Here is a 17,056-nt window from a genome sequence, read left to right on the forward strand (position 1 = left end):
ATAATCTCCTCATAAGGAGGTGAATCACTATCGACCGCCTTTATCAGCTCATCGAACCAGAAACATGCGGCTGTAGCGACAGGGACAATGCATGAAATTGGTTGTAGAAGGTAACCCTGCTGAACAAACATTTTCTTAAGCAAACCTTCTAATTATTTATCCATAGGATCTTTGAAAGCACAACTATCCTCTATGGGTATAGTGGTGCGTTTGTTTAAAGTGGAAACCGCTCCCTCGACCTTGGGGACTGTCTGCCATAAGTCCTTTCTGGGGTCGACCATAGGAAACAATTTTTTAAATATGGGGGGAGGGACGAAAGGAATACCGGGCCTTTCCCATTCTTTATTAACAATGTCCGCCACCCGCTTGGGTATAGGAAAAGCTTCTGGGAGCCCCGGCACCTCTAGGAACTTGTCCATTTTACATAGTTTCTCTGGGATGACCAACTTGTCACAATCATCCAGAGTGGATAATACCTCCTTAAGCAGAATGCGGAGATGTTCCAACTTAAATTTAAATGCAATCACATCAGGTTCAGCTTGTTGAGAAATGTTCCCTGAATCAGTAATTTCTCCCTCAGACAAAACCTCCCTGGCCCCATCAGACTGGGTTAGGGGCCCTTCAGAAATATTATTATCAGCGTCGTCATGCTCTTCAGTATCTAAAACAGAGCAGCCGCGCTTACGCTGATAAGTGTTCATTTTGGCTAAAATGTTTTTGACAGAATTATCCATTACAGCCGTTAATTGTTGCATAGTAAGGAGTATTGGCGCGCTAGATGTACTAGGGGCCTCCTGAGTGGGCAAGACTCGTGTAGACGAAGGAGGGAATGATGCAGTACCATGCTTACTCCCCTCACTTGAGGAATCATCTTGGGCATCATTGTCATAGTCACATAAATCACATTTATTTAAATGAATAGGAATTCTGGCTTCCCCACATTCAGAACACAGTCTATCTGGTAGTTCAGACATGTTAAACAGGCATAAACTTGATAACAAAGTACAAAAAAACGTTTTAAAATAAAACCGTTACTGTCACTTTAAATTTTAAACTGAACACACTTTATTACTGCAATTGCGAAAAAACATGAAGGAATTGTTCAAAATTCACCAAATTTTCACCACAGTGTCTTAAAGCCTTAAAAGTATTGCACACCAAATTTGGAAGCTTTAACCCTTAAAACAACGGAACCGGAGCCGTTTTGAACTTTAACCCCTTTACAGTCCCTGGTATCTGCTTTGCTGAGACCCAACCAAGCCCAAAGGGGAATACGATACCAAATGACGCCTTCAGAAAGCCTTTTCTAAGTATCAGAGCTCCTCTCACATGCGACTGCATGCCATGCTCTCAAAAACAAGTGCGCCACACCGGCGCGAAAATGAGGCTCTGCCTTTCTAAAACAGTGCCTGCCGATATTATTATATCAAAATACCCAGATAAAATGATTCCTCAAGGCTAAATATGTGTTAATAATGAATCGATTTAGCCCAGAAAAAGTCTACAGTCTTAATAAGCCCTTGTGAAGCCCTTATTTACGATCGTAATAAACATGGCTTACCGGATCCCATAGGGAAAATGACAGCTTCCAGCATTACATCGTCTTGTTAGAATGTGTCATACCTCAAGCAGCAAGAGACTGCTCACTGTTCCCCCAACTGAAGTTAATTGCTCTCAACAGTCCTGTGTGGAACAGCCATGGATTTTAGTGACGGTTGCTAAAATCATTTTCCTCATACAAACAGAAATCTTCATCTCTTTTCTGTTTCTGAGTAAATAGTACATGCCAGCACTATTTCAAAATAACAAACTCTTGATTGAATAATAAAAACTACAGTTAAACACTAAAAAACTCTAAGCCATCTCCGTGGAGATGTTGCCTGTACAACGGCAAAGAGAATGACTGGGGTAGGCGGAGCCTAGGAGGGATCATGTGACCAGCTTTGCTGGGCTCTTTGCCATTTCCTGTTGGGGAAGAGAATATCCCACAAGTAAGGATGACGCCGTGGACCGGACACACCTATGTTGGAGAAACCAAGGCGCAAAATAACTGCCCATGAACTGAGAAAAGTCAAGCGTGCAGCTGCCAAGATGCCACTTGCCACCAGTTTGGCCATATTTCAGAGCTGCAACATCACTGGAGTGCCCAAAAGCACAAGGTGTGCAATACTCAGAGACATGGCCAAGGTAAGAAAGGCTGAAAGACGACCACCACTGAACAAGACACACAAGCTGAAACGTCAAGACTGGGCCAAGAAATATCTCAAGACTGATTTTTCTAAGGTTTTATGGACTGATGAAATGAGAGTGAGTCTTGATGGGCCAGATGGATGGGCCCGTGGCTGGATTGGTAAAGGGCAGAGAGCTCCAGTCCGACTCAGACGCCAGCAAGGTGGAGGTGGAGTACTGGTTTGGGCTGGTATCATCAAAGATGAGCTTGTGGGGCCTTTTCGGGTTGAGGATGGAGTCAAGCTCAACTCCCAGTCCTACTGCCAGTTTCTGGAAGACACCTTCTTCAAGCAATGGTACAAGGAAGAAGTCTGCATCCTTCAAGAAAAACATGATTTTCATGCAGGACAATGCTCCATCACACGCGTCCAAGTACTCCACAGCGTGGCTGGCAAGAAAGGGTATAAAAGAAGAAAATCTAATGACATGGCCTCCTTGTTCACCTGATCTGAACCCCATTGAGAACCTGTGGTCCATCATTAAATGTGAGATTTACAAGGAGGGAAAACAGTACACCTCTCTGAACAGTGTCTGGGAGGCTGTGGTTGCTGCTGCACGCAATGTTGATGGTGAACAGATCAAAACACTGACAGAATCCATGGATGGCAGGCTTTTGAGTGTCCTTGCAAAGAAAGGTGGCTATATTGGTCACTGATTTGTTTTTGTTTTGTTTTTGAATGTCAGAAATTTATATTTGTGAATGTTGAGATGTTATATTGGTTTCACTGGTAAAAATAAATAATTGAAATGGGTATATATTTGTTTTTTGTTAAGTTGCCTAATAATTATGCACAGTAATAGTCACCTGCACACACAGATATCCCCCTAAAATAGCTATAACTAAAAACAAACTAAAAACTACTTCCAAAACTATTCAGCTTTGATATTAATGAGTTTTTTGGGTTCATTGAGAACATGGTTGTTGTTCAATAATAAAATTAATCCTCAAAAATATAACTTGCCTAATAATTCTGCACTCCCTGTAATCCATAAATCCATTGCTTGCACTCTTTATCTAATCCCAATTGTCCCCAGCAGAAGAGATTAGATAAGGAAAACCCAGGTTTCAACATAGAGGCACCCGTTACTTTATAGAAGGTAAAAAATTTTGATTTACAAAAAGATAATGCAGTTGTTTAAAGGGACAGTATAAAATTTAATAAAACGTTTTATGTACACAAAGTTTGCAATTGACATGCATTAGTTATTTTGCTTCTAAACAGTTAAAAATGAGGAAGAAACGTGCAGTGGTTTGACTGCATATGGAGACGATCGTCCCGAACTAGTGTGTTTACTCACAGCCCTCCTGCTGGAGCTGTCTGTGTAAATATGCTTTGTGTAGTACCATGTGCAAACTACAAGCATATAAACAGTGCAGGAAGATTTATTAATTTTTTTACTAAAAACAAAAGTTTTAAATAAATCAGAAAAAAAAATACTTTGTCCTTTTAACTGATTAAAACTAGTTTAATGCACAGCTAATTATGTGATCTATGCAAACGATTCAGACATGCAGAGAATGCATGTTCTATATGAATCATGAAAACACAATTTATGCTTACCATATAAATTCCTTTCCTTCTTGGCAGGGAGAGTCCACGACTTCATTCCCTACTGTTGGGAAATACAACACCTGGCCACCAGGAGGAGGCATAGACATCCCAGCCAAAGTCTTGAATATCCCTCCCACTTCCCCTATAACCCAGTCATTCTGCCGAGGGAACAAGGAAATGTAGGAGAAACATCAGGGTATAAAAAGGTGCCAGAAGAAATATAAAAAAGGGAACCGCCTATCAAAAAAAGAAATTATGGGCCGGGCCATGGACTCTCCCTGCCAGGAAGGAAAGGAATTTATCTAGTAAGCATAAATTATGTTTTCATTCCATAAGGCAGGGAGAGTCCACGACTTCATTCCTTACTGTTGGGAAAAACTATACCCAAGCTCCAGAGGGCACAATGAATAATGAGCGGGAACAAAAAAAAAAAAAAAAAAAAAAAAAAAAAAAGGAAGGAAGGAGGTGGACCTTATTCTGAGGGCACAACAGCCTGCAAAACTTTTCTCCCGAAAGCTGCTTCAACAGAAGCAAACACATCAAATTTAGAAAAAGTGTGTAAGGAGGACCAGGTAGCGCCTTACAAATCTGATCGAAGAGGCTTCGTTCTTAAAAGCCCAGGAGGAAGCCACTGCTCTAGTCGAATGAGCCGTTATCCTCTCAGTAGGCTGTCGCCCCACTGTCTCATAAGTTAAGCGGGCGACACTCCTCAACCAGAAAAATATGGAAGTCGTAGTAGCCTTCTGCCCCTTACGCTTCCCCGTATAGATGACAAAGAGGAAGATTGTCGAAATTCTTTAGTAGCCTGAAGATAGAACTTCAAGGCACAAAAGCACATCCAGATTGTGAAGCAAGCGCTCCTTCGCTGGAGGAGGATTAGGACACAAGGAAGGAACAACAATTTCTTAAATAATGTTACAGTCCAACACCACCTTAGGGAGGAACCCCAATTTAGTACGTAAAACCGCCTTAGCATGAAAGATAAGGGGAGTCACATTGTAAAGCAGAAATCTACGAAACTCTGTGTGCAGAGGCAATAGCCAGCAAAAAAAGAACCTTCCAAGATAACAATTTAATGTTTACAGTCAGCATAGTAGGGGTGCAGAAAATAATCGTTAAGCCGATGCATCGCAATGCAGCGAAGCCCATAATCGATTCAGGGTCAGTGATGTCATCAAGCAACGTTACGTTAGGTGACCCTGCGCTCCTGCCCTTATTACCGCGGCCGCTCACTCACTGCTGGAGGGTAATGTGCTGAGGCTCATACACTGTTTGGCGCTGCAGCGCCATCTTACTCCTCCTCTCTCCCACATATTAAGCCCCGCTCACTCACTGCTGGAGAATTATGTGCTGAGGCTCATACACTGTTCGGCGCTGCAGCGCCATCTTACTCCTCTCTCCCACAGTTCACTGTGTAGACTGGTTTGTTCAGCCGTGCCTCCTTATACTACACCCTCTCACAACCTAGACTGAGTTTGTGTAGTGACACCTTTGCTGGGTTGTTGACAATGAGAACAGCTGGTATATTGAGGTGTAACTGCTAGGCATAACCTTAGTGTTTCTCCACGAGTTTGAGTGCATTTATAAGCTTATGTTCTTATTTATACTAACTCATGTTGGTGGAAAGGTTAATGGGGTGATCAGTTTATTTTCAGATATTTAAAGTACGTCTGTGCAGAGAGCCAGCTAGCAACACAATTTATTGACACTATGCCGCTCCGTTACTTTGCAAAGTAAGTGGGAGGAAAGGGAGTTAAAGTTTAAAGGTTACCGTTTACAGCATGGTGTCTGCAGCGTAGTACTAGACAGCACGAATGAATAACTTGCAGCAGATACAGCAGCCTTAACAGCCACTGAGCAGTAAGGTAATGTTAACGGCTGATGTCTGTGGAAGATATAGAAATTAACCCCTTATTGACACCAATAAACTGTAGCATATTTATTGGCATTACACTATTTATTCACTCTTAGTATATAAAATGTACATGTATGTAAATAAAAATACCTGTTCATCCACACCATAAAGCTGGAAAATAAATTCTGTCTAAATGTTTTAACCTGCTTCTAAGTTATAAAACAATATGTCAAGCCATAATGTGTATTAGTGCTGTAGGCTATTGCATGCTATATTGTACTGAATAAGCGCTTTTGGGTTCCCTCCTCCAATTTTTAAAAAAACTGGTACTTCCACTATGTGATTAAAGTGATTAGTATGCTTGATCACATGACTCGTGTAATATATATATATATATATATATATATATATATATATATATATATATATATATATATATATATATATATATATATATATATATATATATATATATATATATATATATATATATGGAATAAAACAAGTTCATGAAAATCATGGGCAGTAATCGTGATGCATCGCGATATCGAATCGAAGACAGGATAATCGTAATCGAATCGTGAGACAAGTGAAGATGCGCACCCCTACAGCATAGGCTCAAAAAGAGCCTGCTGCAAAACACTAAGAATAAGATTTAGGCTCCAAGGCGGAGCCCCAGAACTAAACACAGGTCTGATCCTAGTCAGAGCCTTAAAGGAGTGCACATCCGAAAGCTCGGCCAATCTCTTGTGCAGTAACACCGACAGGGCCGATATCTGTCCCTTCAGATATAATTCTGGCAACCTTATGCCAGGAAAAGCCACACTTTTCACACCAGTACAAGTAAGTCCTCCACACTTTATGGTAGATACAACAGGTAACTGGCTTACAAGCTTGAACCAGAGTGTCGATAACACTTTGAGAACCCTCTCTTGGCTAAGACTAAGGGTTTTAATCTCCATGCAGTCAGCCTCAGAGAATCTAGATTTGATTAACGAAGGGACTCTTTATCGGCAGATCTCTGCAACAAGGTAACCTCCACTGAGGAGATGACATCCCCACCAGATCCGCAAACATCCTTCACGGCCACAATGGAGCAATCAGAATCACCAATGCGAGCCACCACACAAGGGAAAAGCGGTAAAGGAGGAAAAAAAGATAAGTGTCTGAACCTCCATGGTATCGATAGGACATCAATTTTGCCTGAGGATCCTTTGACCTCGACCCGCACTTGGGTAGCTTGGTATTGAGGAGAGATGCCATGAGATCTCCAGCGTCCCCCACTCGCTGCATATCTCTGCAAACACCTCGGGTGGAGAGATCATTCCCCTGGGTGAAAGGATTGCCTGCTGAGGAAGTCCGCTTCCCAGTTGTCGACACCTGGAATGTGGATCACTGACAGCGTACATGTGTGAGTCTCCGTCCACTCTAGTATCTGAGATACTTCTTTCATCGCTAAGGAACTTCTCGTTCCCCCCTGATGGTGGATGTAGGAAACCGAGGTTATATCTGATTGGAATCGGATAAACTGGGACGAACCCAGAAGGGGCCAAGCCTTCAAGGCATTGAAGATTGCCAGGAGTTCCAATATATTAAATCGGAAGGGAGGACTCCTCCAGAGTCCTTGTGCCTTATTGGCACCCCAAATGGCTCCCCAGCCGCAAAGTCACAATCTCCCAGGACGGTCTGAAGAAGCACGTGCCTTGGGACAGATTATCTGAACAGAGCCACCAAGAGAGCGAGTCTCTAGACAGGTTGTCCAGTACAATCTAATGAGACAGATCTGAATGGTAGCCGTTTCATTGTCTCAGCATGCATAGTTGTAAGGGTCTGAGATGGAATCTGGCAAAAAGAAAGCTGTTTATACAGGACACCATGAGTCCAATCACCTCCATACACTGAGCCACTGAGGGTCTCAAGGAGGCCTGGAGGGCAAGACATGCAGTAGTTAGCTTGCAACGTCTCTGATCTGTGAAAAATATTCTCATATATATGGGAGTCTTATACTTTGAGTAAGAGAACTCTTTTCCAAGTTTATCTTCCATTCATGTGATCGAAGAAGATTGATAAGTGACTCCGAATGTTCTGCCGCTAGACAAAAAAAAAAAAATGGTGCCTGCACCAAGATATCGTCCAGGTAAGGCGCTACTGCAATACCAACGTGTTCTGGCAACGGCTAGAAGAGCCCCCAAAACCTTCGTAAATATCCTTGGAGCAGTAGATAGTTCGAACGGAAGAGCTATGAACTGGAAGTGCTGGTCCAAAAAAGGCAAATCACAGGAACTGAAAATGTTCCCTGTAAATCGGAACGTGAAGGTATGCATCCTTCAGGTCTATGGTGGTCATAAACTGTCCTTCCTGAACCATTGAAGGATTGACCGTATTGTCTCTATCTTGAAAGAAGGAACACTCAAACTTGTTAAGGCACTTTAAGTCCAGAATTGGACTTTTCCTCCTCCTTTAGAACCACAAAAAGGTTTGAATAAAACCCCAAAAACATAATTTATGCTTACCTGATAAATTCCTTTCTACTGTAGTGTGATCAGTCCACGGGTCATCATTACTTCTGGGATATTACTCCTCCCCAACAGGAAGTGCAAGAGGATTCACCCAGCAGAGCTGCATATAGCTCCTCTCCTCTACGTCACTCCCAGTCATTCGACCAAGGACCAACGAGAAAGGAAAAGCCAAGGGTGAAGTGGTGACTGGAGTATAAATGAAAAAATATTTACCTGCCTTAAAAACAGGGCGGGCCGTGGACTGATCACACTACAGAAGAAAGGAATTTATCAGGTAAGCATAAATTATGTTTTCTTCTGTTAAGTGTGATCAGTCCACGGGTCATCATTACTTCTGGGATACCAATACCAAAGCAAAAGTACACGGATGACGGGAGGGATAGGCAGGCTCTTTATACAGAAGGAACCACTGCCTGAAGAACCTTTCTCCCAAAAATAGCCTCCGATGAAGCAAAAGTGTCAAATTTGTAAAATTTGGAAAAAGTATGAAGCGAAGACCAAGTTGCAGCCTTGCAAATCTGTTCAACAGAGGCCTCATTCTTGAAGGCCCAAGTGGAAGCCACAGCTCTAGTAGAACGAGCTGTAATTCTTTCGGGAGGCTGCTGTCCAGCAGTCTCATAAGCTAAACGAATTATGCTACGAAGCCAAAAAGAAAGAGGTAGCGGAAGCTTTTTGACCTCTCCTCTGCCCAGCGTAAATGACAGAGAAGACGTTTGTCGAAATTCCTTAGTTGCCTGTAAGTAAAATTTTAGAGCACGGACTACATCCAGGTTGTGCAGTAGACGTTCCTTCTTTGAAGAAGGATTTGGGCATAAAGAAGGAACAACAATCTCTTGATTGATATTCCTGTTAGTAACTACCTTAGGTAAGAACCCAGGTTTAGTACGCAGGACTACCTTATCCGAATGAAAAATCAAATAAGGAGAATCACAATGTAAGGCTGATAATTCAGAGACTCTTCGAGCCGAGGAAATAGCCATTAAAAATAGAATTTTCCAAGATAACAACTTTATATCAATGGAATGAAGGGGTTCAAACGGAACGCCCTGTAAAACATTAAGAACAAGGTTTAAACTCCATGGTGGAGCAACAGTTTTAAACACAGGCTTAATCCTGGCCAAAGCCTGACAAAAAGCCTGGACGTCAGGAACTTCTGACAGACGTTTGTGCAACAGAATGGACAGAGCTGAGATCTGTCCCTTTAATGAACTAGCAGATAAACCCTTTTCTAAACCTTCTTGTAGAAAAGACAATATCCTAGGAATCCTAACCTTACTTTATATCGGTATGGCAGGATTTTCTCATCAATTCCATTGTCAGAAAATAAAAACTGCTACATACCTCTATGCAGATTCATCTGCCCGCTGTCCCCTGATCTGAAGTTTACCTCTCCTCAGATGGCCGAGAAACAGCAATATGATCTTAACTACTCCGGCTAAAATCATAACAAAAACTCTGGTAGATTCTTCTTCAAACTCTGCCAGAGAGATAATAACACACTCCGGTGCTATTTTAAAATAACAAACTTTTGATTGAAGATATAAAACTAAGTATAATCACCATAGTCCTCTCACACATCCTATCTAGTCGTTGGGTGCAAGAAAATGACTGGGAGTGACGTAGAGGGGAGGAGCTATATGCAGCTCTGCTGGGTGAATCCTCTTGCACTTCCTGTTGGGGAGGAGTAATATCCCAGAAGTAATGATGACCCGTGGACTGATCACACTTAACAGAAGAAACCTCTTTCTGCTGTAGGTACCGGGACAATTACTCCTAGAGAGGAGATATGCCATACGCAACCTAAAGCGGCCCTCTTTTCTGGTCTTGTAGACAGACTGGAGAGTAGGAATCTGCCCCTAGACAAATGAGACTTGAATCCTATCCTGTATCCTTGAGATACAAGCTCCAGGACCCAAGGATCCAGTACATAAAGAAATCAAGTGTCTGGAGAAAAAAAAAAAAAAAAAGAGAGTCTTCCGCCTTTTCAATCCGATCCTGGATCGGGGGCCGCCCCTTCATGCCGATTTGTTCACGGCGGGCTTCTTAGTCTGTTTGGGCTTATTCCAGGACTGAACTGGCTTTCAAGTACTCTTGGGCTGCTCGGACTTGGATGAGGATTGCTGTTGTGATTTGTCAGAACGAAAACAAGACAATTGCCTTCCGTTAGGCCTATTTTTCTTATCCTGCGGAAGGAAGGCACCTTTCCCTTTCGGTAACCGTAATGGAGTCCAGCCCTGGACCGACTAAAATCTTCCCCTTGGAAAGAAGAGAAAGGAGTCTGGATTTAGAAGTTGTATCCGCAGACCAATACTTCAACCAGAGAGCCCAGCGGGCTAGGACCGCAAAGCCAGAAGCCTTTGCATTTAGGCGAATAATCTGCATATTTGCGTCACAGATGAAGGAGTTAGCAATTATCAGAGACTTAAAGGGACACTCAAGTCAAAATTAAACTTTGTGATTCAGATACAGCATGCAATTTTAAACAACTTTCCAATTTACTTCCATTAACAAAATGTGCACAGTCTTTTTATATTTACACTTTTTGAGTCACCAACTCCTACTGAGCATGTGTAAGAATTCACTGCATATACATATATGCATTTGTGATTGGCTGATGGCTGACACGTGATACAGGGGGAGTGGAAATAGACATAACTTTTCAATTTATTTAACAAAAATCTACTAATTTAAAGTTCAGACTAAGTGCTATTGCATTGTCTTCTTATCATGCATTTGTTGATTATGCAGAGCTACAGTGTTGACTGGTCCTTTAATTCTCTCCTGAAAATCCTCGAGGGGAGTCTCCACCTCAAAGAGCTCCGACAGAGTGTCGCACCAGTAGGTAGCTGCTCCAGCAACCGCGGCTACAGCTGCCGCCGGTTGAAATTAAAACCCTGTATGTTGAAACATCTTCATCAGAAAGGTTTTCATTTTCTTATCCATAGGCTCTGTAAAAGAAGAATTATCCTCCAGAGGGGTAGTAGTACGCTTAGCCAGCCTAGAAATAGCGCCATCCACTTTAGGGATGGAGCCCCTCAAATCTAATTGAGAGTCAGGGATCAGGAATAATTAGACAGCTAACAGTGAAAACGCTCTCCTTTGGAGTGATGTCCACAGCAGGATCGTAAGAAATTAAAAACAACAAAAACCGCTCCCAGTCACACGGAGCATAGGACAGGACTTCCACTGCTATGAAAAAGGTGCTAAGTTAATATGGGCTGCTCAACACTCAAAAACAAAAGTGAAACCGGTTTGTTCCAAGCCAAAAGCACACAGTCTATGAGACCAAAAAACTTGCACATAAAAGCAGTTAGAAATAACCCCTAGCTGTTCAAATAATCTCCATGAAGGAGATATTAACCCTTGATCCTATCGAGTAATAAAAAGGAGCCAAACTGTGACCCTGTATAGAAAAAGTGTATATATAAAAACGGTCTTACCCTCCAGGATCCATGCTGTGGAACAGGGACAGCCGCTCAAGTGTGACAGTCTTGCAGCGACACTTCTGACATGGATTTGAGTGTGTAACAGCAAGCAGAGAAACTCGTCAACACTGATTGCTCAGGAGCTATTAGGCAACAGTCTAGATGGGTTCACAGAAAAACTCTCTCTGCATCTCCAGACTAACTTTCATTAATACTCTCACTGAGAGGTTGACATGATTATTTAAAACTCCAGTCATTTCTTAAAGGAAACATATCCATTACAGGACTATCCAAATCTTCTGACACTTCTCTGCCACCTCCTATAGTGACGAAAGGCAAAGAATGACTGGGGGATAGAGGGAGCGATATTTAAACCTTTGGCTGGGGTGTCTTTGCCTCCTCCTAGTGGCCAGGTGTTGTATTTCCCAACAGTAAGGAATGAAGTTGTGGACTCTCCCTGCCTTATGGAAGGATATTTTTTTTTGTTTCATGTCCCTTTTAAGACCATGTATAAGTGGATGCAAGTTAAGATTTATCAAATAGCATGCCGAAACATGCACCGATCCCATTGGCTACCTGAGGTCTGTTGAACCATAAGAAAATACAATCAATTAACCATTATAAATCAACAGGAAATATATTATATACAACTGTCAAGGGGGAGGGGAAAGTAAAAAGGTACTTACCTTACTACATCATCTATATTGTTTCTGTATACACCTTCAAGTCTTTCTGCAGGGAAACCCATAGCAATTATGTTTGGATAAATATCTGAGAGGTTAGGTCAAGGAAAGCTTTGAAAGAACATTACAATTTACTATGAGAAAGACAAAAGATAAACTTCTTTCCTGCTCATAAAAGAGAAGTTCATAGGCATCTTAAATTGTATTAAAACAAACAACAACAAAAAACAAATTTAAAGGGCATGGTAATGTAAAAGTTTCTCCCTTTTAAATGTGTTTCCAATTATCCCTTTAACTGCTAGTGCATTAAATGGTTTTCAAATAGCTCCTTTACTTTTGTCATTAGAAATAACTGCTGTTGCCTGTTGAAACCTATAATGAAAATATGAATAGTGCTGTAAACAAGAGGCAGAAGCTGTAATTCTGAATGGAGATGGGAGAGATAGGTACTAAATGTTCTTGATCAATTGGTGTCTCTAATTATTGGCATTTGTTTATACACAGAGATAAGGATGCTCTTATGTATAAAGATAAATATATGACAAGTAGGTCTGCTCTTCCTCAAGCTCAGCCTATTTAAAATGGTTTCAATTAGCAAAAACATCAATATAATATACAAAATAAAACTAAAGGAGCATTTTGTCATACATGCAATACTCTGCAACTAGTTTAACAAGTCATTGGAAACCCATTATGGCAGGGCTAAAAAATACAGTAACCAGTGAGCCACTGGCTCCTAGAATTTTACCGCTTGTTCCTAACTTTTTGGGTTATTCTCCATTTATCTATTTACAAATACAACTGTCTGGCTCCTAAATTTTACACAAATTTGTCGACCCCTGCATTAAGGGGTGTCTATTTACTTAGATACCAAAGGCTTTTCTTCATTCAGGTAGTCTATTAGAATGGAAACGATCCCACAATTAGCCAGAAATGTTGTAGCATGTACAGGAAGGGTAAAAGGCCGTTTTAAGAGGATCCATATCACGTTCATTAAGGAGTAAATTTAACCATATTCATTATTTTAAAATCAATGTCGTTTCTGGCCACTTTGAAATGGCTGCAACTCCACCCACTGATTACATAACAATCTGGACTGCATATGGCGTCCAATCACAAAAGGCTCATTAGTTGGATTCAACAGACTGTCAATGCTATTTAGCATAGTGCCTAGATGCAGCCCAGATCCTGATGTCATCAAAAGAAATCAGATGAGGCAAAGAGTGGTGACAAAACACTTTTCCAATAGCACATGGCTTTACCTCAGTAGTGGACAGGAAGAGTTAAAAATAAATATACTATTCCAACTGTATTTATTCCAATATTCTCCTGTTTGTAAATAAGCACATTATATTATTATGGAGATAAATGACAGCATTCAAAGTTTAAAGGGACATTAAACACTAAAATGCTAGATGGAATGATGCAGTCAAAGAAAAGATGTCTGAAAATAACATGTAGGATGTATTTTTTTCAAGTTTCATTAGTTGTATAAATATGGACAAAATAAGTTTACATTTTTAATGTTAAAAACAATTTGAGTGGCCATGTTGTAACTTAGGTTACTTTCTTTGCTGTGGCCAATTTGGGATAAATAGGTCGGTAGAGTGAGCAGCCAATGGCTGTGTGGAATATAACAGTATTCTGCACTTCCATTTCTAACAGAATTTGAAACGTTTACAATTTCATGAAATGGGGACAAAAAAAAAAAACAGAATTTATGCTTACCTGATAAATTACTTTCTCCAACGGTGTGTCCGGTCCACGGCGTCATCCTTACTTGTGGGAATATCTCTTCCCCAACAGGAAATGGCAAAGAGTCCCAGCAAAAGCTGGCCATATAGTCCCTCCTAGGCTCCGCCCACCCCAGTCATTCGACCGACTGAGAGGAGGAAAAAACAGGAGAAACTATAGGGTGCCGTGGTGACTGTAGTTAGAGAAAATAATTCATCAAACCTGATTAAAAAACCCGGGCGGGCCGTGGACCGGACACACCGTTGGAGAAAGTAATTTATCAGGTAAGCATAAATTCTGTTTTCTCCAACATTGGTGTGTCCGGTCCACGGCGTCATCCTTACTTGTGGGAACCAATACCAAAGCTTTAGGACACGGATGAAGGGAGGGAGCAAATCAGGTTACCTAAACGGAAGACACCACGGCTTGCAAAACCTTTCTCCCAAAAATAGCCTCCGAGGAAGCAAAAGTGTCAAATTTGTCAAATTTGGCAAAAGTGTGCAGTGAAGACCAAGTCGCTGCCTTACATATCTGATCAACAGAAGCCTCGTTCTTGAAGGCCCATGTGGAAGCCACAGCCCTAGTAGAGTGAGCTGTGATTCTTTCAGGGGGCTGCCGTCCGGCAGTCTCGTAAGCCAATCGGATGATGCTTTTAAGCCAAAAGGAAAGAGGTAGAAGTCTCTTTTTGACCTCTCCTCTTACCAGAATAGACGACAAACAGAGAAGATGTTTGTCTGAAATCCTTTGTAGCTTCTAAATAGAATTTTAGAGCACAGACTACGTCCAAATTGTGCAACAAACGTTCCTTCTTTGAAACTGGATTCGGACACAAAGAAGGTACAACTATCTCCTGGTTAATATTTTTGTTAGAATCAACCTTTGGAAGAAAACCAGGCTTAGTACGCAAAACCACCTTATCTGCATGGAACACCAGATAGGGTGGAGAACACTGCAAAGCAGATAACTCAGAAACTCTTCTAGCAGAAGAAATAGCAACCAAAAACAAAACTTTCCAAGATAACAACTTAATATCTATGGAATGTAGAGGTTCAAACGGAACCCCTTGAAGAACTGAAAGAACTAGATTTAAACTCCAGGGAGGAGTCAAAGGTCTGTAAACAGGCTTGATCCTAACCAGAGCCTGAACAAATGCTTGAACATCTGGCACAGCTGCCAGTCGTTTGTGTAATAAGACAGATAAAGCAGAAATCTGTCCCTTTAGAGAACTTGCTGATAATCCTTTATCCAAACCTTCTTGTAGAAAGGAAAGGATCTTAGGAATTTTGACCTTATTACATAAGAATCCCTTGGACTCACACCAGCAGATATATCTTTTCCATATTTTATGGTAAATTTTTCTAGTTACCGGTTTTCTGGCTTGAACTAGAGTATCTATCACAGAATCTGAAAACCCACGCTTTGATAGAATCAAGCGTTCAATTTCCAAGCCGTCAGCTGGAGGGAGACCAGATTTGGATGTTCGAATGGACCCTGAACAAGAAGATCCTGTCTCAGAGGTAGCTTCCATGGTGGAACCGATGAAATATTCACCAGGTCTGCATACCAAGTCCTGCGTGGCCACGCAGGGGCTATCAAAATCACCGGAGCCCTCTCCTGCTTGATCCTGGCTACCAGCCTGGGAATGAGAGGAAACGGTGGAAACACATAGGCTAGGTTGAAGGTCCAAGGCGCTACTAATGCATCCACTAGAGTCGCCTTGGGATCCCTGGATCTGGACCCGTAGCAAGGAACCTTGAAGTTCTGACGAGACGCCATCAGATCCATGTCTGGAATGCCCCATAATTGAGTCAACTGGGCAAAGATCTCCGGGTGGAGTTCCCACTCCCCCGGATGGAAAGTCTGACGACTCAGGTAATCCGCTTCCCAGTTTTCCACACCTGGGATGTGGATCGCAGATAGGTGGCAGGAGTGATCCTCCGCCCATTGTATTATTTTGGTCACTTTCATCGCCAGAGAACTCCTTGTTCCCCCCTGATGATTGACATAAGCAACAGTCGTCATGTTGTCTGATTGGAATCTTATGAATCTGGCCTTTGCTAGCTGAGGCCAAGCCCTGAGAGCATTGAATATCGCTCTCAGTTCCAGAATGTTTATAGGGAGAAGAGACTCTTCCCGAGACCATAGTCCCTGAGCTTTCAGGGATTCCCAGACCGTGCCCCAGCCCACTAGACTGGCGTCGGTCGTGACGATGACCCACTCTGGTCTGCGGAAGCTCATTCCCTGGGATAGGTGGTCCAGGGTTAGCCACCAACGGAGTGAATCTCTGGTCTTCTGATCTACTTGAATCACTGGAGACAAGTCTGTATAGTCCCCATTCCACTGTTTCAGCATGCACAGTTGTAATGGTCTTAGATGAATTCGCGCAAAAGGAACTATGTCCATTGCTGCAACCATCAACCCTACTACTTCCATGCACTGAGCTACGGAAGGACGAGGAATAGAATGAAGAACTTGACAAGTGTTTAGAAGTTTTGACTTTCTGACTTCTGTCAGGAAAATCCTCATTTCTAAAGAATCTATTATTGTTCCCAAGAAAGGAACTCCTGTCGACGGAGACAGGGAACTTTTTTCTATGTTCACCTTCCATCCGTGAGATCTGAGAAAGGCCAGAACGATGTCTGTATGAGCCTTTGCCTTTGAAAGAGACGACGCTTGTATTAGAATGTCGTCCAAGTATGGTACTACTGCAATGCCCCTCGGTCTTAGAACCGCTAGAAGGGACCCGAGTACCTTTGTGAAAATCCTTGGAGCAGTGGCTAACCCGAATGGGAGGGCCACAAACTGGTAATGTTTGTCCAGAAAGGCGAACCTTAGGAACTGTTCCTTGTGGATAGGGATATGTAGATATGCATCCTTTAGATCCACGGTAGTCATAAATTGACCTTCCTGGATTGTAGGTAGAATCGTTCGAATGGTTTCCATTTTGAACGATGGTACTCTGAGAAATTTGTTTAGGATCTTTAAATCCAGAATTGGTCTGAAGGTTCCCTCTTTTTTGGGAACTATGAACAGATTTGAGTAAAATCCCATTCCCTGT

The 17,056-nt window shown here is 42.0% G+C and overlaps 1 protein-coding gene across 1 annotated transcript in view; it reads right to left on the reverse strand.

The window, feature by feature from the left end:
- PTEN (phosphatase and tensin homolog) overlaps nt 1-17,056 on the reverse strand; it is a 143,634-nt gene that overhangs the window by 76,463 nt on the left and 50,115 nt on the right. Inside the window, exon 2 of the mRNA XM_053692215.1 lies at nt 12,268-12,352. Coding sequence (XP_053548190.1) covers nt 12,268-12,352 — 85 coding nt within the window. The remainder of the gene's footprint in view (nt 1-12,267; nt 12,353-17,056) is intronic.

The sequence above is a fragment of the Bombina bombina genome, chromosome 9 (assembly GCF_027579735.1).
Source record: "Bombina bombina isolate aBomBom1 chromosome 9, aBomBom1.pri, whole genome shotgun sequence".
Taxonomy (NCBI): domain Eukaryota; kingdom Metazoa; phylum Chordata; class Amphibia; order Anura; family Bombinatoridae; genus Bombina; species Bombina bombina.